This window comes from Melampsora larici-populina (genome assembly GCF_000204055.1).
Source record: "Melampsora larici-populina 98AG31 unplaced genomic scaffold MELLAscaffold_81, whole genome shotgun sequence".
Taxonomy (NCBI): domain Eukaryota; kingdom Fungi; phylum Basidiomycota; class Pucciniomycetes; order Pucciniales; family Melampsoraceae; genus Melampsora; species Melampsora laricis-populina.
The window spans coordinates 297,927-314,189 of record NW_006768845.1 but is presented as its reverse complement, the minus strand read 5'-3'; the positions used below and the strand labels follow the sequence as shown (position 1 = coordinate 314,189).

The 16,263-nt window shown below is 40.9% G+C and overlaps 4 protein-coding genes across 4 annotated transcripts; all 4 read right to left on the bottom strand.

Annotated features, from left to right (window-relative positions):
• Positions 1-658: 658 nt before the first annotated feature.
• MELLADRAFT_69126 (uncharacterized protein) lies at positions 659-1,714 on the bottom strand (the record flags this gene model as incomplete). The annotated part of the gene is made up of 4 exons (XM_007417934.1): positions 659-958; positions 1,048-1,469; positions 1,548-1,601; positions 1,663-1,714. The coding sequence occupies 4 exons, from the start codon at positions 1,712-1,714 to the stop codon at positions 659-661; spliced, it is 828 nt and encodes a 275-aa protein (XP_007417996.1).
• A 1,107-nt stretch (positions 1,715-2,821) lies between these two features.
• Positions 2,822-4,379, bottom strand: MELLADRAFT_69125 (uncharacterized protein; the record flags this gene model as incomplete). Its single annotated transcript, XM_007417933.1, has 4 exons — positions 2,822-2,833; positions 2,858-3,239; positions 3,305-3,825; positions 3,849-4,379. 4 exons carry the CDS (start codon positions 4,377-4,379, stop codon positions 2,822-2,824), a joined length of 1,446 nt encoding a protein of 481 aa, XP_007417995.1.
• Positions 4,380-4,923: 544 nt separating this feature from the next.
• Positions 4,924-5,232, bottom strand: MELLADRAFT_69124 (uncharacterized protein; the record flags this gene model as incomplete). Its single annotated transcript, XM_007417932.1, has 1 exon — positions 4,924-5,232. The coding sequence occupies one exon, from the start codon at positions 5,230-5,232 to the stop codon at positions 4,924-4,926; it is 309 nt and encodes a 102-aa protein (XP_007417994.1).
• Positions 5,233-5,942: 710 nt separating this feature from the next.
• Positions 5,943-9,656, bottom strand: MELLADRAFT_45958 (uncharacterized protein; the record flags this gene model as incomplete). The annotated part of the gene is made up of 17 exons (XM_007417914.1): positions 5,943-6,337; positions 6,516-6,761; positions 6,875-6,898; positions 7,003-7,035; positions 7,123-7,174; positions 7,240-7,349; positions 7,442-7,574; positions 7,694-7,819; positions 7,893-8,054; positions 8,211-8,273; positions 8,362-8,416; positions 8,518-8,612; positions 8,789-8,901; positions 9,004-9,084; positions 9,148-9,167; positions 9,257-9,293; positions 9,394-9,656. The coding sequence occupies 17 exons, from the start codon at positions 9,584-9,586 to the stop codon at positions 6,318-6,320; spliced, it is 1,563 nt and encodes a 520-aa protein (XP_007417976.1).
• Positions 9,657-16,263: the final 6,607 nt, after the last annotated feature.

Genomic DNA, 16,263 nt, shown 5'->3' with positions numbered 1-16,263 from the left:
AAATAAGCAAGTGGTTAGTCTTTGATGCATACAATAAGTACTAAAGTGATTAATCAGCAAAAGTAACATCATTTATATACACTTTCATTGAAATAAAACATCATCAGAAAGCTGATGAAAAGAAAACATATGTGTCATTGATGTGATTTGACCACCTGGTGGTACCCTTTATTCTCAAGGTACCAAGTTTTTTGAATGTTGTTGCTCACCGCTTCACACATTGATATGGAAAAACACATTCTCAATGAGTGAGTGAGAGACATTAAATGCTTTACAAACATTCAGACCAAAGGTATATATGAAGCATAGTATTAGGCATCACATAAATCAATGTGGATGGCCATTGACATTCTACAGAGTGTTGATGTACACGTATGTAGGATATACCATTCATTTTACAGATGTCAGCAGAAGGAGAAAGCACAACCTTTGCTTGGCATATGGAACACTATTTACAGGTGGGGCCACACTAGATGACCATCTTCATGCGATAAACTGCCTCATTGTGCTTCATTTCACGTTGTGGGGCAATCCACCACCAGATGAAACGGGACGTAAACCCAGACGAGTACAAAGGCTTCGGCAATCGTGTTCGGATTCAAAATCACTGATTCTGGTTGGGCTGCACTCCGCCCACCAGGGGAATCTGCGAAGTAACTCAGGGTGAGCAATCTTCCGGGTGAATCATTTGTAACACAATGACTGACTTCTTATCGACCATTACACACTCAAAGATGACATTTCCACTTGCACGAAATCCATGAATGACAGCAGTTCCCTTGTGATGCTCATAGTTAAAGTGGGTAAACGCGTATAGAAAGTCTACAAGGGTGTTGTTCCCTTCATGTTGTGGAGGTAAGTAATCGATATCTGAAGTGGTTGTCAGAGAATCATGGGAAATCTCTTCTTGCAAGGTGAATGATCTATCACCTTGCACCAGGACATGATTCTCGCTCATCTGTAGAGCAAAGTATCGCCAATAAGCAGTCATCAATGAGTCATCAATTAGTATACAGCATGATTACTGGCAAGGAAAATGACTCTGACCCAAACTGTGGGTATCATGCGAAGCTCTGGAACAGTGAGTTTACTTGAAAAGCTTGTCATCTTGTTCTTGAAGAGGTCGAGCATGACTGCCGTATAGTAAGATTGTTGGCTGATACATTGGTACATGTCGGGAGAATCAATCAAGTGGTACGAGCGCACTTGCACTCGCACCTCTTCCTTGTTGGGCCGTTGAATCACCGCTGGGTAAGTTGCCCTGAAGTCCCAATAGGAATTGGGAACTTCATGTGAAAAATCGATGATGACCTTTGCGGAATGAGGTTTACAAACATAATGGCTTTTCCCCTCGTGGGAGATCGAAAGAACAAGCGAGTCTGCGTCTGCGTCTGCGGCAAGTGTTTCCCAAGGAAGCTTGCCTTTGCCAAGATTTTCGCGGGTGATTGCTGTGGCCTTGGGGCGTGGGTCTGGGACTTATGAGTCCACCAAAAGTAAGTGTGGTGTGGAAATTCCAGACTAAGAGTAGTGGGAGGAAATGAACGCACCATGAGGTAAGAGGGGTGTTGGAGTAATATATTTTGAGGCTGACAGAAACCGTCCTGGTGATGATGTGGTTCAGATCAGTTCCAGCATGCACCATAACAACTGGTTAGTACGTACGGTTAAGGAGCCTTTGGTAACGCTCGGAAACGCCGCGATTATAGGGATACATGGTGACAGGTGTTTGTTAGATTTGACAAATATACTCACTCGACTCCAGGCAAATACAAAGTTATGGTATCAGGCAGGTAATCAAACAAAGAAAAAGAGGATAATGAGATGAGAGGATGAGAAAGGACATTTTCACCTGGTTGACGGACCATGATGGGCCTTTTGTAGTGCTTTGTGGTAGGTAAGTGTAAGTGGCAGAGTTCTCATCCAACATCAGCGCGGCGTATCGCAGTCGTTTTGACATAACTGTGCTGATTTTGATGGGTTGCAGAAGCCCAGCGCGGCCCCTGTGTGTACAAGGCCAAGGGTTATTACCGCGGCTTCTTTACTGCCTGCCTGGTTTGGGTTCAGCAGGGTTAACACTACCAGCATAAAGTAATTTTCCCAAGGAAAACATGAATACATTTAGAGCAAAAAATGATTGAAAATGCATTTGATCAGCATTAAATCAGCATTAAATCAGCATTATGCAGCATTAAATGAGCATTTTTGATTAAAAATGCATTAAATGTAATCATTTTTTCCTTGGGAAAATTACCTTTTGCTGGGAGTGTAAGCGATGCTGGGTGGAACCACCATCACTGAAGTGTATGGCAACGCGCCACGGCATTGATAGGCAAATGGTAATGCAATGTCCATCGCGTGGCAGATGGACATTGCCATAATATCTCTCTGGCTGAAGTATCATATCACTGGCATGTGTGGATGATGGAACTGAAAGGCACTATGTGTGACTTATCACAGATTTATGACAAAAGATTACAAATAGAACTAAAGAGGTGTACAGATATTAGCTACTGAACTCCCGAACGAAAGGTTGAAAGGAACATAAAAGTCAATTCAGTCATTGCTGATTTGAAGGCAGCGTAACAATGAACTGCAATGGATCACAGTGCTTATGAACGACATACATCGTTTGTCGTTAGCAAGGGCTAACAGGAGGCTACACTGAGACGAAATTGTCATGGGTTATGACATTGTGTTTAATTAGTCACATGTTGTTCGGATCTATGAATGATATGAAATACATACATCCTTGGCCAATTGGTTGTATTTGTTTTTTTTCAGGCGGCTACAACCATTAGGTTGGTTAATGTTTGATCGGTATTCATGACAAGGACTGAATGGAAGAGAAAGTACATACTGGAATTCCAACTCGTGCCACTTCGTTGAAGATGTCCTGGTAGAATGTACGAGCCTCAGCCACGATAGCTTGTGGTTGATTGGCATACCTCTCGTGAAATATATGATATTGCACTTTTTTGACAAATAAACGATATTGGTACATTGTAGAACTTGAGAATCTATATTGAGCACCCCAACGGGTGAGCCATTTCCTTTTAAGGTCGCCATTGGCAGTTTCACAATACCACTCAAGCAGGCTCAAAACTAGGATTGGTGAAGGCCAGCCCGGTAGGAGCGTCGAAGAGCTGGCTTGCGAGGGTTCGACAGCAGCGTCCGTGGTGTTTGATTGCAAGTTCAGGCCGGATGACATCGTAGGTGGGGTTGTGATTGGCGTTGTAAGTCTGGGAATACACACACGTTCTCACTTATTTTATGTTGACTCAAGCAACATATAATTTGAACTTACGCATCGCCAACGACGGGTTTAGTATCGACCTCATCATAGCGCTGGAAAACGTCATTGCGCTCAAAGTTCTGATGGTTGGGTGATTTGGTCAGATCAATGACAATAGGCGTAGGCCGCGGGGTGGCCAGTTGCGCAGGTGGCAATGTTGATTTGGACGTGGTCACCCCGGTCGTGCTGATTTCATCCGGGGTGACTTCAGTGGTAGACGTTGGATTTGGTGTCACTAGCGAGGCTTGGCTGGTCGAAAGGCTGGGAACCCCTTCCGTCGGTGAAGAGGGCATGTCGACAATGGGGGGGAGTTCTTTTGCCGAGCGAAAAGCATCAGTGTCGGGGCGTCTGGTTGGTGAAGGTGTTGGTGGCAACACTTGCTTCAAAAGCAAGATCGCTGAAGAAGGAAGTTCGACTGTGGGTAACCGTGCAACGATTGTGCGTTGGCCCACTGGGAAACGATGTGGGTAATTGACTAGTGTGGCTACCTGCGAACCAGGAGTGACGTAAATTCGATCAGTTAACGATGTGTACTACCCAAAAGAAAGTCACTGACCCATCCGCCGATTTTGACGTCCCAAAACATCAGCGCACGATTCCACTCAGGGCCAACTGCCTTCTGGATTGCAGCCAGCAAAAGCTGACTTTCATCAAAAGCAGCTTTTGGCCACATCGGAAATAAGGCCATGATGGGCTGGGCTGCTACAGCCTTGAGCGAGCGACAATTAAGTGTGGAAGTCAGGTCAATCAAGGCTTCTGAGCGCGGAATGACAAATGACAAAGGACTTACATTGACCCACAGGTTAATTGTGACCAGTTTAGTTTCGTCAATAAGGCTGGATGCCTGGCGGGTCGAGGCTTGGTCACTTTCGGCTTGGTGTTTCTGAAGCATCACCATGGTATCCAGCGGTACACGCCGGCCCAGTGAGTTTGCAGCTTGTGCCCATTGGTGAGGCCTGGATTGCGAGGCTGGTTGTCTGGCTCCTCGGGGAGTAGCCAGACCGGGGCCACTCACCCCGTTGGAAATACCCAGTTGTAAGAAATCGGCATCGCTATCGGGGGGTTGCTGTTGCTGAGGTGTGGCCATCGAAGATGGTCGAGGATGGATGGGACAGTTAGGTGAGCCGTAATGTGTACAGCACTACGTGAGACATCAATTAGGGTGAAAGTGATCCCAAGTGAGTGAGTCAATATGCTAAACCAACCATGCTTTTTATGGTGAGATGGTACTTACTCCGCGGCAATACTGGGACGGGCATTTCTTGTTTGCGCCAGTCTTATGATTTTGTGATTTGATACCCTCAAGAGGTCGTTTACAGACAAGACTGGGTTTTGCCCTAGGGAGGCGCCCGTTGGTGGTAGAGACTTGTGGTCGATTCAAGAACGGGTGGTACCAATGGCTAGATGTGGTCGTCGTTGGTAATTGATCAAGGAGTTGGCCATGGGGAGAGACACGGGGACCCCAGTAGGATGGCGATGAGACTATAGGCCTCGGTGCGCCTAGATTAATCAGGGCGAGCTCGTGATTCAGCTGGTCGCAGCGCCAGGTTTTCCAATTGTGATCGTTTTGCGGGGTTGGGCACTGTTGTTGTACGAGAATACGAGAAAGAGGCTACGTTAGTAATCTTCGTTTAGGCTGATTGACTTCTTGAAAACTTGCCCCAATGAGCCAAGCATCGACCTTCGCGGTTTTGTACACCATCGGGGTCGAACACACGGGACAATGGAGGCCAACGTTCCCACGAAGTGTGGGTAGTGGCAGGGGTCCGCCAGGATTGACCATGCGGTAGTGTTTGGCGATTAAAGTGGGCACGACCATGCTGTCTCGATGCGGTTTCTGGTGCTTGGTGTGTCAAAGCGGTGTGTTGGCCGGTGTGTGTGTTGGCCAAAAATAGTTTGGATGGGGGAGTGTTGCGTTTGGAGGGCGATGGCGAAGACATGGTGTGGTGGGTGGAAGACGCGACAAAAAAAATGCTGAGCAAAATTTTTGCTTGAAACAAGGGGTCGGAATATCTGGACGACCCTGTGACATGGATCAGGTATACCCCCGCTTATGTTTTCTGACTTTGGTCAGAAAACATTTAGCTTATGGTTTCTGACTGTGAGGTGTAATTTCCATGTAACGTGTAATATGCTTACACGATGTTAATACTGTGTGCTGTATGATGGTGTTCTCAGTGAGATTATCATGCTGAGATTCTCAGCCGATTCTCAGAACATTTCCCCGGGTTCTTCGGTGCTCTCAATTGGGTTGGTGTTTGAGGGTTTGGGTTGGATTTGTGTGGAACAAAATTGATAATAATAAATGGGTGATCACTTGATCTGTGTCAAAAAGAACTATATGATTAGAGAATTTGGAATGAAATTTTTGTATTTCTTTTAAAAATCTTATTATGGCATAGAGTGAGGTTTGATTTATAGGTCTGGCTGTAGAAGGGAAGGTGTGGTACTGAAACATTTTTATATGGTAAAATCAAAGTAATTGGATGAAGAATCAAGTCCAGAAGTTAAGAGATGCATGATGTATCTTGATGGAATATTAAATAATAGCATTTTAGAATGTTTCCATTACAACCAACTTGTTTGAGAGTGAAATTCTTTATAGATTGGAAGGAAAAAAGTGTTTGAGGAAATGTGTTAAGAAGTTTTTAGTTTTTAAGTGATTTATTAACCAGATCATCACGAGTTCTTTGTATTTCATAAATTGATCATCAACATAAGTCAAGAATTTCAAAGTTATAAAAACTTTGGAATGTACAATGGAAAGATAGTGGTATGTATTTAAACAAGATGTGTATGACACTGAGAGATTAAGAAGAGTGAGAAATGAAATATGGGATTGGATATGTGTTGCATGATAGAGAGATCTTTAAGAAAAGTCAAGACAAGATAAGAAAAAGGTGTGGAAAAAAACTACTTTCCTTTACACCGAAGTGGATGTAATTGACATGAGATGAAGATTTATATGAGTTGATGTTTCGTAAAGGGTATTCATGTTTTGGAATTATGGCATGGTTGGACTTGGTCATAAAACATATCTGTAATCTTGATTTGGTAATGGATTTTTATCGTAGATTATGCAGAGTTATTGATTGAATTAAAAGTGTGCAAGAGTTTTGTACCAATCAAAATGCAAAAAAAATGAATCAGATTCTTGATTCTTAAAAATCAGGCTTTCTAAAGATTTTGAAAAAAAAAATTATATAGGATCCAAAATGCTTACCAGAGTTTTCGAGATCAGTCAAGTCCATAAATGCTTTAACTGATTTATCTTCATTTTCATTCTCATTTTCTTTTTGTTTATTGACTATGACTTGATTTGTTATTTTTGAATCTCTAATGAAGTTTTGTCTTTTTAAATAAAATCTCATAAAGATTAAGATTAAAGCTCCAAACACATAACAAAAGGTGATGATAGACCAAGGGACAATGTTTCGAGGTTTATATTTCGATTGCCATAATTGTGGTGCTGGAATCAACGAATCAAAGATCACAGATTGTAAAGATCGGTTCACGTTTATTTAAGTCATCTTTGAATGATTATCTTGTATTTGAACCATAAGTTTGATCAAAAAGACTGACCAATGATATTGCCGATACAGTAACCTGTATGATTCAAGCCAACGCATTCACAAGAGATTTCGTTTTGACTTAGTGTACCATCAAGAGTAGCTGAGGACAATACGACGTGAATATGATGTGAGACTTACCGGTGAGGACAAAAGCCTGGACTGTGATGCGTTCTACGATTGCGAAATATAGATTCAACTTGGCGTTTTGATATGGAAACACGATTTGAAAAATGAACAGAATGATGATAGTTGACTTACTCGTATGACCAGCGGTAGTCGCAGTGAGCCATCCAATGGTGATAACAAAAGCCTACACAACCAAACCTCACATCAGCTCAGCATACGATATGTATTGAAACAAATGGTGACACTTACAGCAGATTGGAAGAGGTTTAGGTAAATAGCTATGAGAAGTCCTACACGATTCGACCAGGGTAAGGCGATCGAACAGATCGCTCCGATTAAATTGACAGTCGACATTGCCACTATTGGAAGTTTTGATGATCAGAATGAATTTACCAGATGACTGTCTGAATTGAAAAGAAGATAGGAGGTGCTTTTGAGCAAAGTAACTCACCAGCCACATTTGATCTCGAGTCTTTGAAAAAACGAACCAAGGCTACACCAAGAAGGATAGCTGAGCTTTGTACAAAACCAATCACTGAAGTTAAGAGACTGGTTTGGAACACATCATAACCGATGGCTTTTATCTATCGTAATCATAAGATCAGGATCAGGTTATATCATCATTATGCGTTCTTGTTTTGTACCTCTTTTGTCACTTCTCGAGGAATGATACAGTAATTTTGCGAGGAGAACCTTTACTCACAATCAATGCTTGTTGATGAGAGATGTTAGGAATAGTGGCCAGTATACAATAAGTGAACCACATCCAAGTCTTTGGGTCTTTAAAAGCTTCAATTGCTTGGTATTTTTTGAATTTCTTATTCTCAATCTAATTTTTTTGCGTGTTCTGTGTCAGTTCTACGTGTCTCAAACATAGATGAACGCGTAATCAGTCTACTCACACCAGTGCAATTGACTCTTAGTCTTGATACAGCCTTGATCCTTTCTTCTGGAGTCAAGAACCAAGCGGTGGTAGGTGAATCAGGAAAGAAAAGATAAAGGGCTACAGCAACAAGGAATGTTACAATTCCGATGATGACAAAGAACCATTGCCACGGTTCCATCTGTTGGTAAAAGGAAAAAGTTTAAAGTCTGTCAGTTATAATATCTTAAGGATTGTTTCGTTTTGGGTTCCTTCAATGCACCATTGAAAACTCTATTCCGAGTTTTCAAAATTCAAGTGCATCGGAAGACATGAATTGGAGAAGAACGAGGATTACAATTGTTGGCTTGATATGAAGTACTCCATAGCTAATGAAGCTTCCGGCGGCCACCGACAAACCCTAAAAATGTGATGCAACACAAATTGAGCAACACAAATCACACCTGATTAAAAATATGTGTCTTTGGAAATTGAAGAAAACGACTGACAGACATCAAAAACCAAAAACCCGTCCTTAGACCTTGCTCCTGGTGTGTATAGAACCTGTTTTAATCATTCGTTCGGTCAAGAAGCTTCATTATCTCGACATACCCTACCAAGCGACAAATAATCGGTGTTTCTGAAACAAGAAAAAATTGACTAACATCGATGTGGTAATCATAAAACCCGCTGTGGCACAACCCTCACAAGCCCCCAAGAAAAACCTGCAAAAGAATAATTGGATAAAGTTTTTACAACTCTATCAATCATTTCATTGATAAGTGTTGAAAGAAAAATCAGTTTCATGCAACAACAGATTAGGATAAATTCCCAAATGTTTATCAGTTTTGCCCACGAAGATGAAATATACAGAATCCGGATTTCAAAGGGAAAGGTAGCTTTACCCATGGAAAAATAGATGAAATATTCACGCACCGCTTGTAAGGCAACAAATATAGCCCAAGCAAATGCATTGAGGGATATCCATTTTCCTACTGGAAAACGTTGAAGGGCTAGGTTTTGTGGATACTCGAAGAGTAGATAAGATACTATCCATTCCAAGATTGTTGGTATGGCCCGTCGTAATATGTATGGTCAGTGAGCAAAACTTTCGAAATTCCCAGAAATAGGGATCTGGTGAAAAAGCTCACCAAAAAAAATTGTCCCAAGCCAATTATATTGACTGACCGTTAGATGGGTAGATTTTTGTAATCCTAGTATCGCCACGTTTCCTGTTTGAAAGAATTCAAAGTCAAGCAGAGAAGCAAAGAGAACTGATAGTCGAGTTTACATACCAATGGTAGATTTATCGAGACTTTTTGATCAACCGCAAACACAGATGAGCTAATTAATAGAGTACAAGGGAGTAGCAAGAGTGCATTTATGATGGAGACGTGACTCAACAATTGAATGAAGTAAGTGATCATCATCAGTGGAAGCACTGCATCACAGGGTATATGAAAAAAGGAAACAGGTCAGTAGGAGAGCTGATTAAGACATCGAAGGGATAACCCCAGAAAATTATTAGCCAAATCACACACGATGAATATCAATTTTTCTTCTAATCCTCGCCATTTCTTCTTTGGTGACAGGTTCTTCAACATATTGGGCTATACTTGAATCTACTTTGCTTAACACCGAATCTGAGATAGCATTTTGGTTCATCATTTCCTGGTCTGATTTACCCGTGGATGTTCGAGCGGATGGTATTGCGGCGCTTGACATGCTATCCATTTCTAATCTAAAAATAAAGTCGAGAACACTAAACAAAATATTCCGATGGTCGAGGTAAAAAAACACTCTAATGTCTCTCCCCCACTCGCTTTTCAATCTTTTCCTTGCGATGATAGGAATGTAGTTGTCCTTAAATATCCTGAGTAAAACGCCTTCTCAAGAGTGGGTAACGCAGCAGGAGTAACTTACAATAACCTCCACGTGATACTGAATGCGTTAAGTGAGTAAGGTTTGGTGGCACGTTTCCACGGTTTATTGAATTCGTGCAACGTGAAATTTTAGGTAATTTGAATATAAATATGCAAATGATGAGACGTGCTCAAAACAATTCCTGGCTGGAAAAGATTTACACGCATAATCCCTTTCAGAATCTATATTAGTTTCGACGATGAAAGTATAAGATACGGTATGAAAAAAGGATGAGCGCATAAAGAAATTGAGCACGTGTACACATGATTTTGATTATACATAAATTCAAAGCGCATTACAAATTTAATAGTTTGGAATGCTGCGGTGATACAGCGGATTGAGCGTTTACAGATATTATTGTGGGTAGATAGGCGTCAAGGTCTAAATCTACAATGTTGAATCACCGGTGTGTTGAATAACGGTTTGAAACAGTTGGCGAATTCAAGCCTCTAGATTCAAGGGGTATGCTTTGCGCTGCTGCTTTAAAGTTTACACAGCGTATGAGATGGACAGTAAAGTCAGACCTCCAGAGCATCGGAGTTGAAGATTGCGGAGAAAAGCGTGTTACTATCAGTGAGACTTCGTGAGAGCGCTATCTTTGAGCATTAGGCCCGCGGGGAGAGGCCAAGGAGAGATCAGGAGAAATCTGTGGAGATATCAGTTAAGCTTAGGAGATATCCCTTTTTGTTCGTTTTTGGGGGTGGGAAGCTGCCACTTGGACGCTGTGAGACCTCTGTACGTTTGGTCCTTCTATTGTATACAGCATACAGTACTGCAAGGAAGTTCACTGTGTTCTGAGGGATTTTTGTCATTTAAGGTTTCCACCAAATAATAAGTTGGGTAGATTGAAACAAATATGTAGAAACTGCGACGAAGTAAAGAGACTACACTGCGGATTCCGGAACCAAGCACAAATTAAGAGCAACCCACCGGTGAGTACCAAGGGGATTCAAGGCAGGAGTTAATTTTGCTGTCGTGGCATGCTGAAACTTAGGTACATATGTACTTGTCAAACTTTTGTATGCCCTCTTTTGACGATCGAGAATTGTAACGCTTCTATACTGCGTGGCTTGGTGTGATGTCCAGGGTTGGACTGCCACATCTATATCCCCTTTTTAATATTTGTGTACCGTTAATGTGTGTTAACAGTTTCAACCTGTTTCAAAGCTTGTCGATACAAGGAAGTTCGGACGGAAACAAGTGAGTCCGGTGAAGAGTTCAGGTAAACCTCGTGGTTTGCGAATACGGGATTTCCCCCGAGACTTTTCCTATAAGCTATTTACCATTCTTCAACCAAAGAAAAAGCTGATGATCGTATAACAACAAGAAGACTAGTTGAACAAAAAGAGAAAAGTCGACAACAAACTTCAAACAAGAGTTCACATATGACAACGATATAAAGAGTGTCGAACATATGGATTTATAACGTATCCCCAGTTTGCATCACGCGAAAGAAAAAATGAAAACCAAGCATACGAGAACCGTTTGCTCATCAAGCTCATCATGACGTCCGCGCGGGCGGGTAAATCAACTGGAATAGATAAAAAACGTTCAGACGAACACAAACACATGCGATGATCGGAAACCTGCTATGTGACAGTGAGGACAAACTGAACAATCTGAGATCGCTTCATTGTCAAAGCTGGCCCAAATTCAACAGGCAAAGTGGATTCTACTTCTTTACCACATCACTTCTTTTCAGGATCAACTCCTTCATCACTCGTGCACCATTCACAATTGACAGCCTCATAAATCACCATCAAGCTCACGACGAATGTCTTGGAAAAGGTGCATGCAGCGCGGATGAAGGTCGAGGAAGTCGCTTTGGAGCCATGGTATTCAACCTCGATCATGACTTTGATCGTCATGACTCGTCTGATCGTCCCGACTGGCAAAATCTCGGCATTTTGAGAAGCCTTTGTCTTGTCATTGAGCGCCATCAGACGCGCCAACATACGCCCTGCTACATTTGGTTGGCCTGCGGTATCCTCCCCAGAGATCCGATCCTTGAGTATGTCAACAACCTTTGAGTTCACAGATTGAAAAAGATAACCTGTGTTGTTCAGGTTATCAGCTTTTGTATAAAGGCTGACACACTTGATCGAAGAGAAATGGAAATTTGAGAAAAGACAAAGATTGTAAAAATAAATTTGAGTTTGAAAAAAAGAAAGAGGTGCAATGATAGATGTGAAGGACCTTTTATAGGAACTCAAAATCATTCCGTCATTACAGATAAGTGATGTAAGCAAAAGAATAACATAAGTGCATGATAATAAAGCGTGTCTGAGATTACCAATCTCAGTTTCCCCCGTCTTTGCTACATCGTCTGATCCCATCAACAAACAAAAATTCCTACGCTTGGCTGGTGTTAATGCTTTTGTTGAAATATCTGCAATCATGTCATCTGTTGGAACATACGTTACTTTGAGTTGTTCACTTGCTTCCAGTTCCCTTAACCAATGATATTTTATATCTACATGGCGTGTTCTTGATTGAAAAAATCATTCCTTGATACCAATATAGCACCTTGCTTGTCTAAATTTGAAAGAGGTATATCTTCTTGTTTAATCTCTAGCTTATTTGATAAGTGAGTAGTCCACACCTTGGGTGCTTTTTTAATCTGTACAACACCAAATTCAATTTCAATACTGATGTTGAAGTATCTTGTTCAACAAGTAAGCCTTCAAGTATTTTCACATAGATAGTATCTTCTGGTGAACCATCCAAAAAGGCTGCTACCACATCCATTTGATGTACTTCAAGATCATCTACTGCTGCCATTCTATTAACAGTCCTTAAATTTTCCGATTTGCTGGTTGTGGCAAAGCTTTCCTTATAATCTTCACCATACTCCTGCAAAAAGCCCTGTACACACAAGCAAGCTTTAAAGTTAATCAATTCACCATCTCCCCCCATTTTCTTTTTAAAAATTCAAGCTGTACCAATTGTTTTATTACCTGGTGGTAGCTCCACCACATCTCAAACCTTCCTCCAATCCATTTTTTCCAGCTCATTATCAATAGCTTTACACCAATCAATTTTTTTGTCGGATTTTAGAGCTTGAAGGTGGGTTTTAGGATCAATATCAACTTATTTCACTGTTCCAGTGATTCTGAGTGAATTTAATTGAGTCAGAATGAGATCAGGAGTGATGATTTGCATTTGGGAATTGAGCTGTTTGGGAGTCATTGAATTACCCACAGATCAGGCCTTCTTTTTTCAAGTAATACAATTCTGTTGGTGAGATGCATGAGTATGGCAGCATTTTGATTCAGGTGGTAAAATATCTTCTGGATCAATCACACTGGAGATATTGTTGGGCACCAGAAGTGTGCCTGGTTGCCAATCCCAAGAATCCTTGGCCAGAACAGGTGGTAGAGGAGGTGATAGTTGTACTAATGCTTGATTGTCTTGAGCTGAATGTAATACAAGAGCATGTGAAAAATCAACAATGGATATTGGTGGGTCTGGAATTTCTGGTGGAACTTTAATCTGCATCAGATTGGTAGTTGATGATACAGAGATGAACAACTGGAAGCACTAATTGGTGGAGTCAAATCCTGTGTGTGATCAGATGAAGGAGCAATAGGTGGACAATTCAATCAATGTCTTAGAAATTGCTCTGAGGCCAGGGTCATCCAAGTTTGAAGGGTTGTCCTTGAAAATTCAAATTGATAGGTGATTTGATAAGCTCTGCCAAGAACTTGGACCTGAGTTAGTTGCATCATCCTTCAACAATATAAAGATGCAAGACATGACTACAGTAGCTTGTAAATTATGCTTATGCATAACTCCGCCTTCTTTTGGAGCCTTGAAGGCTTTAAACCCTGTACATCCTAAAAAAGCCGATAAAACCGGTGATACTTTTCAAGATGGTTGGAACTTTCCAAGAAAAAACTTGAGGAAAATGAACAATTTGATCCCAGAAGAGATGTTAGACAGAGGAAAACTGGGAAGATGTCAGATTGAAACTATATCTCTTACTTATTTGATTCCACCCTAGATCCTAATGTGAGGAGAACACCTGTCAATTTTTTGAATATATGCAGGCTCTATGCCCTTTGATGCAAGAATTCCCCACACTCTGAAGATAATGTATTTTTCCATAGTGAAAAATGATTGAAACTAGGAATTGTTATGGCATGCTTGATATCGGTCCATAAAATCTGAAAAATTCAGGTCAGTCAAATTGAGTTATGCTCCTCTTGTTGGGAGATTTTGGCTGATGTAGATAAACACAAGCACTCAATTTGGTAATTCTCAAGCTTTTCCAGTCATAATTCATACAAATGCAAAATTTTCTCACTGAATTTAGCCTCCAAAAGTGGAAAGAAAAATCCAAAAAAATATGAGAAGTGAAGGACAATTTTCTTACAATCAGGTGAACCTGTCAGAGCAGGGATAATTATGATCCAGACTAAACTTTGGATCAAACTCTACAAATCCCACAAAATCTCAAGTACTCACCTGCCAGAGCAGGGAAGGACCCAGGAATGCTTCTGTAGAGGTTGGTGTCAAAAATCCTGACATTGATTTTCCAAAGTTTTTGAGTGATATGTAGACACACTCCCCTACACTTCTATAAAAGCAACAGTATTTGACACATACGCCTAGACAAGAGATTTCAAATGAACATACTTTCAACCCTGTGGCACCTCTTTATGCTGAGATATTCAAATCTAACAGTCAGAAATTGAACATTGGAATTGGGCTTTGCAAGCCAAAAACAAAATTGTGCCTTTGCAATCTACACCTCAGTGAGCACAGCAGTGCGGCTCTGACCCGTATTTTTGGATAGCCCTCACCCATATGCATCTCTTGAGGTGCTTTGGAACTTGGGCTGAGCACTGGTGTGTAGTATAGAGCCCAAAAACCCAAAATTGGGTTTTGACACCAACCTCTACAGGAGAATTCCTGGGTCCTAGCAGGGATCAGTATGATTCTGACCAAACTTTGAATCAAACTCCACAGAACCCACAAGACCTCAAGTACTCACCTTCACCCAAGATTGGGTAAGAAAGTCTTAAATGAAGAGAGACCCTATAGAGACGCTCTGTCAGTAGTTCAAATATGAAATAAAACAACTGGTACACAGGTTTACATTAGGCTGGAAATGGTTAAATATTTGTGTAATGATAAAGAAACAAAACATCTAAACTTGTGAAATGTGAAATGGGAATTAGAACAAGTGTTTAGGGTGTGAATCATAATTTATTGTTACATAAACTACATTATGAGATAGAATACCTAAACTCTGACAAATTCCCCCTTTGTCAAACATTTTTTTGGGGAATTTTTCTGGCTCAGCAGGTAAATGCCTGTTTGTTAAGACTATATAGAAGCTTCTAACATTTTCAAGGCTCCAAATCCACCCAAAAAGACTATGCAACACAATGGAGGATAAGACATTAGGGGGTTTCAAGTCAGAAAATATTTGTGGAATTTTTTAAAAAAATAACGAGTTTTTTAAATTTTATAGTGTTTTTTTTCTGCAAATATATGGTCAGCAGTATTTGGGATACCTTTCAGGTGTCCTGATTTTTTTAAATGTAAGGTATATTTTGCAACACCGGACAACTTGCTGGACTGTAAAATATCGTAAACTTATTGACTTGAAACCCCCTATTATCTGGAAGTGTTTTAGAGACAATCTGTTGGATTTTGATACATTTGTGACCCAAAATCCATTTGCAATTCATGAGGCAAGCAGAGAGCAACTTGTGATGTTATATCTTCCATCTATCCATGCCAAAGGAACCAAAAAATTAAAAATTCTCTACACATCACAAAGGGCATCTCTGAGCTTCCCAGATCTTTCCAGATTTTTTTGAACTCCTGTGAGCTTTCAAAAAAAAAGAACAAGTATTAGAAATTGCTTGCGGAGTTGCTGATTAATAAACAAACTTAACTAAGTCCCTTGAAAAAGGCCTGTGGCTTCAGCAAGGGACCCACAAAAAACAGATTTCTTTCATGAGAAGTAGCCTCTATTGGCTCAAAAAACACTACTTCAAAATTCTTGTTTTGTTTCTAAATAACCAGGACTTGAAGCAAAGTAAAAGGAAGACGCCAATCATTCATTACATATGATCCAATTTCAAGTTCCTCCAAATCTTGTCTGGAGCTCCTGCTTTTGGCTCATGTACTAGATGAGTCTGTCTCACAATTTTCTACACAGTGGGAGCACTCAAAGCCTGTATTTGTCAAAAATTGGTGAGAATGACCACTAGTCTATCAGCTGAAAGGAGACGTACTGATACAAGTAAGATTGAAGTTCCAGTGTATGTAGAGGCTCTTTGCCATACTCCTTTCCTTTTGCACTGAGGAAGGTTGATTGCCTCAAAAAACAATAAGCTGCTGTCAAGATTTTTGAGCCAATACAGGCTACTTCTCATGTGAGCAATCCGTTTGCCGTGGTAAGTCCCTTGCTGAAGCCCCAGGCCTTTGGCAAGGGACTTAGTTAAGTTTAATAAGTGAAATCCTTTCAGGAA